The following is a 4,645-nucleotide window of genomic DNA, read 5'->3' on the forward strand; positions in this document are numbered from 1 at the left end:
ATCAAGGGATAGCCATGCCACAAACCCTTCTCCTCCATTCTCCTTTTGGGATTTTGGGCATGCATGTAATCATACCCAGTGTGATTTTCAAGCCACCTAGTCTAGGCCTTGAGCTGTGCAGTCAGCATGTGAGTTGTAGTACCTTAACCCTCATGTCACCTGCTGGCCCATCACATTTTTGTTTTTAAGAATTAAACTTTATTTGTGTATTTATTTATTTTTAATTTTTACCAAAGAGGAGGCAGAGTGAGAGTGAGTGAGTGAGAGAGAGAAAGAGAAAGTGAGAAAGCAAGCCTCCAAGTCTGGGACTTGAACCACAATCGCCCATGTATGAGTCCAGTGTCCTTAACCACCACGCCACCTGCCGGCTCCATACATTTCTTTTTTTGGGTACTTAAATTACGGTTCAAAATTTTAAAGAAATGTTTATTATATTACACTTTACCTCCTTCTAGAATGCAAGAAGTGCTGGGTTTTATGGCACGCTTCTTCTTCACAGGAATGGCAAGACACGAAGGTAAAACAAGTGTTCAGCTTTTCAGAAAAGAAGACAGTGTTTTTATGAGGTCAGTGCAGCATATTAAGACCCTGATACACTCAGTAGGATGCTCCCCTGGAATTAGGAAACCTTAAGATCTCTGCTACCATTATTTTTAATGTATATCAGGACTCAATAATACTTGATGCCATTTGGAAAGAAATCTTCATTTTATTATGTTCTACCCTTCTAGTTACATGTACAAATTCAGCCTCACAATTACCAGGTTATCGCTTTTTTAAAAAGTTTATTTATGGAGCCAGTAGGTGGTATAGTGGTTAAGGTGCTGGACTCCCACATGGTTGACAGTGGTTCAAATCCCAGACTCAGTGGCTTGAAAATCACACTGAGCACATGTGCATGTGTGCCCAAAATCTCAGAAGAATGGAGAAGGTACTGCAGCATGGCCATCCCACCCAAGGAGTGATTTCTCACTTTCCCTCTTTCTGTCTCTCCCCAGTCAGTACATGGGGCCTATGGCAAAAACCTTTAAAAATATAATTATTTCTTCCATAAAAGAGGGAGACATGGGTCAGCAGGTGGTGTGGTGGTTAAGATGTTAGATCCCACGCTGCTGATGGCCTTGTTCAAGTCCTGGAACTGGTAGTTTAAGGGACATGCCAGGCAGGTGTGCATACATGCCACTAAAAACTACCGAGAGGAGAAGGGAAAAGTAATTGTGGGGAATTGTGGAGTAGCCTTCCCTCACCACTCCCACCCAAAAAAAAAAAAAAAAAAAAAAAGAGGGAGACAGAAATAAAGAAAGAAAGAGAGAAGAAAGAGAGGGAAAGACAGGTATCCCCAACCGGGTCTTCATGCCAAGATTCTACTCCTGCCTCTGCCAGCCAAGATCATGGGCTCATGTGCACCCATCCAGTGGGTACACCCGCCCAGTGCAGGTGCACCCGTGGAGACCTGGAAAGTGAACCTGTGACCTTCCCCCCAGCCTCAGCCCTGTAATGCTTTTCTGAACCAATTTTGAGACTTAGACGCCCATTGTTATTTTAAAGAAAGAACAAATATTGAATACATGTAAAAATTCATCAAACTCAAGATATGTATTTATTCTATCTTAATTATTAATGCTTATTTAAAATTTTTTTATTTTAAAAAATTCTTTATTCACAATGGTTTGTGCACGTACGTGAGAGCGAGAAGGGAATACCTCCTCCCAGTGTCTGGTTACACACGATCCCCTTCTTCCAGACCTCCAGTCCCTTGGATTGTAGGTGCATGTGTGCATGTCCAATGTGTTTCGGGTTGAGCAGGCCAGGATGTTAATCATAGTTGATATGTAGAATGTGACTTCTTCTGAGTAGTGTTCTATTGCTATGTCATGGAGCCAGCCCACATTATTTAGGTTTTTTAGAAAATTAGCTCTATTCCTTTTTTATTTTTAAAGTTGTTTCTTTTTTTTATTTTTTACTATAGGGCATGTGTGCTTGCCAGAGAAAGACAGAAAGAGAGGGAGAGAGACAGAAAATGAGAAATCACCTCCCAAGGGGGATGGCCATACCACAATCCCTTCTCCTTCATTCTCCTGGGCTTTGAGCATGCAAACATACGTACCTGGCAAGTTCTTTCCTTTTTTTTTTTTTTAAAGAATTATTTAGGGACCAGCAGTGGCATAATGGCTGTGTCGCTGGACTCCCACATAGTTGACCGTGGTTTGAGTCCCGGACCCAGTGGCTTCAACTCATGCCGGCACGTGTGCGTGCGTGACCAAGATCTCGAGAGGAGAATGGAGGAGAAGGAATCACAGCATGGCTATTCCCCCTGGGGGGTGATTTCTTGCTTTCTATCTCTCTGTCTCTCTCTGTCTTCCTGGCGAGTGCTCGTGCCCTATAGCAAAAACCTCTCCAAAGAAAAATAATGATTTAACTTTTAATTTGTTGCTATTATTTTTTAATTTAGCCAGAGAGAGAGAGGGAAAGAAAGCAAAGCCGCCAGGTCTGGGACTCAAACTGCGACTGACCACATATGAGTCCAGCACCTTAAACCACTACACCATCTGCTGGTCCCTCTAGCATGTTTTTTAAGCCACTGGGTCCAGAACTCAAACTGTTCAATTGGCCATGCGAGATCCAGCTGCCTTGACCTCCATACTACCTGCTGGTCCCACTAGTTCTATTCATTTTACCTAATATTCTAAATTTTCAAAAACATTACAAGGAGCTATGAAAAGCCACAATTTAAAATAGAAACTAAATAGTTTCTAACACTGTATTTTAAAATTTCCTACAAAATATCTTTCTTCTTTTGGAGTGGAATGTCATTTTTCCTCTAAAGCAGTATTTTATTATTTTTAAAAATTAAAAATAATTTTTTTTAAGGTTTTGTTATATGGTACGTGTGCTCGCCAGAGAGAGAGAGAAAAATCACCTCCCAGAGGAGATAGTCACACTGCAATTTCTTCTCAAGATTTTGGGCACATATGCACACAAGCCCCATATTATTTTCAACTTGCCAGGTCTAGGACTTGAACCCCGTAGGTGGGCCATGTAAGATCCAGTGCCTTAACTTCCAGGCCACCTCTGTCTCCTAAAGAACCATTTTTAAATTACCTATTTGGGTCCTTAAGAAATGATCAGCATGAACAAGAAAACAGCAAAATTTAACTCAATGGGACAAACATACCACAATAAGATTATGATTAGAATTAGGAGTAGCATATCTGGAAGGCTTGTCACAGTGCTGCCATTTCTTCTGCCTTTGGACTCTGTGTCTCTCACAGAGCTTCCAGCAGTGCCATGCTTACGACAGAGCATCCAGAGGTTCATGACCTCTGTGGTCCGTAGAAGCCACTATGACTATGGCCCAGGGAAGAATCTGCCATTTTCAGTGGAAAGCAAGTGGCAATTACTCATTATGATGACTCTGTACTTTGGATCTGGATTTGCTACACCTTTCTTTATAGTACGACACCAACTGCTTAAGAAATAAGGATGTTGGGAACCAGCAGTTAGTGTGATGGCTATGTCGCTGGACTCCCACGTAGTCGACCGTGGTTCGCGTCCCGGACCTGGTGGCTTAAAACTCACGCCAGGTGCATGTGCATGCGTGCCCAAGATCCCGAGAGGAGAATGGAGGAGAAGGGATTGCAACGTGACCATCCCCCCTGGGGGGTGATTTCTCGCTTTCTGTCTCTATGTCTCTCTCTGTCTGTCTGGTGAGTGAACGCGCCCTATAGCGAAAACCTCTCCCCCCCCCCAAAAAAAAAGAAATAAGGATGTTTTGGGACCGACAGGTGGACTGGTGGTTAAGAGTGCTGGACTCCCACATGGCCAACTGCAGTTCAGATCCAGAACCTGGCGGCTTGCTTTCTCACTTTCCCTTTCTCTCTCTCTCTCCTGCTCTCTCTCTGTCCCTCTATGGTCAAATTAAAATAAATAAATAAAGTTAAATAAAATAATTATTTAAATAAAAAGTGGAAGGATGTTTCATTCATCTACTTAATAGCTATGAAGAACATTTTAAGAGGTGCAGTCACAAGCTCTGAAAAAAAATGGATTAAACTCTTAAACTCATAGCACACTACATATATTTATAAATAAACTTATGACCTGGGGGCTGGCAGGTAGCATGGTGGTTAAGGGCACTGGACTCCCACATGGCTGATTGAAGTTCGAGTCCTGGACCTGGCAGCTTGCTTTCTCACTTTCCTTCTCTCTCTCTCACTGTCCCTTTTTGGTCAAAAAATTAAATTAATTAATTAATTAATTAATTCTTATAAAAAAAATAAACTTATGACCTGAAAATTAAAAAAAGAGTAGCATATCTGGGGAACAGCAGATGCCATATGGTTATGTTGCTGGACTCCCATGTAGTGGATTGCAGTTCGATACCCAGACCTGGTAGCTTGAAACTCACACCAGGCGCATGTGCGTGTGTGCCCAAAATCCTGAGGAGAATGGAGGAGAAGGGATTGTGGAGTGGCCATCCCCAAGGGGGGGGTGATGATTTCTCGCTTTCTGTCTTTCTCTATCTCCCTGGAGACACGTACCCTATAGCAAAAATATCTGGAAGATTAATCAAGGCAACAAATGCTATTATAAATTTTGAAGATAGGTTGGCCCCATGGCCCAATGGTTAAGGGAGTTGTGTCCC

General features: G+C 42.3%; 2 protein-coding genes across 2 annotated transcripts in view; one reads left to right on the forward strand and one right to left on the reverse strand.

The window, feature by feature from the left end:
* Positions 1 to 557, reverse strand: part of EZH1 (enhancer of zeste 1 polycomb repressive complex 2 subunit) — a gene marked incomplete in the record, with an annotated part of 36,468 nt that extends 35,911 nt beyond the window's left edge. The window contains 1 exon segment of the mRNA XM_027774789.1: positions 446 to 557.
* LOC106735671 (cytochrome c oxidase subunit 7C, mitochondrial-like) overlaps positions 1 to 3,509 on the forward strand; it is a 3,866-nt gene extending 357 nt beyond the window's left edge. Inside the window, exon 2 of the mRNA XM_014590724.1 lies at positions 3,297 to 3,509. Within this exon, the coding sequence (XP_014446210.1) occupies positions 3,297 to 3,481 (185 nt within the window). The 3' untranslated portion in view covers positions 3,482 to 3,509. The remainder of the gene's footprint in view (positions 1 to 3,296) is intronic.
* The last annotated feature ends 1,136 nt before the right edge of the window (positions 3,510 to 4,645 follow it).

This window comes from Tupaia chinensis, unplaced genomic scaffold (genome assembly GCF_000334495.1).
Source record: "Tupaia chinensis unplaced genomic scaffold, TupChi_1.0 Scaffold000477_2, whole genome shotgun sequence".
Classification (NCBI taxonomy): domain Eukaryota; kingdom Metazoa; phylum Chordata; class Mammalia; order Scandentia; family Tupaiidae; genus Tupaia; species Tupaia belangeri.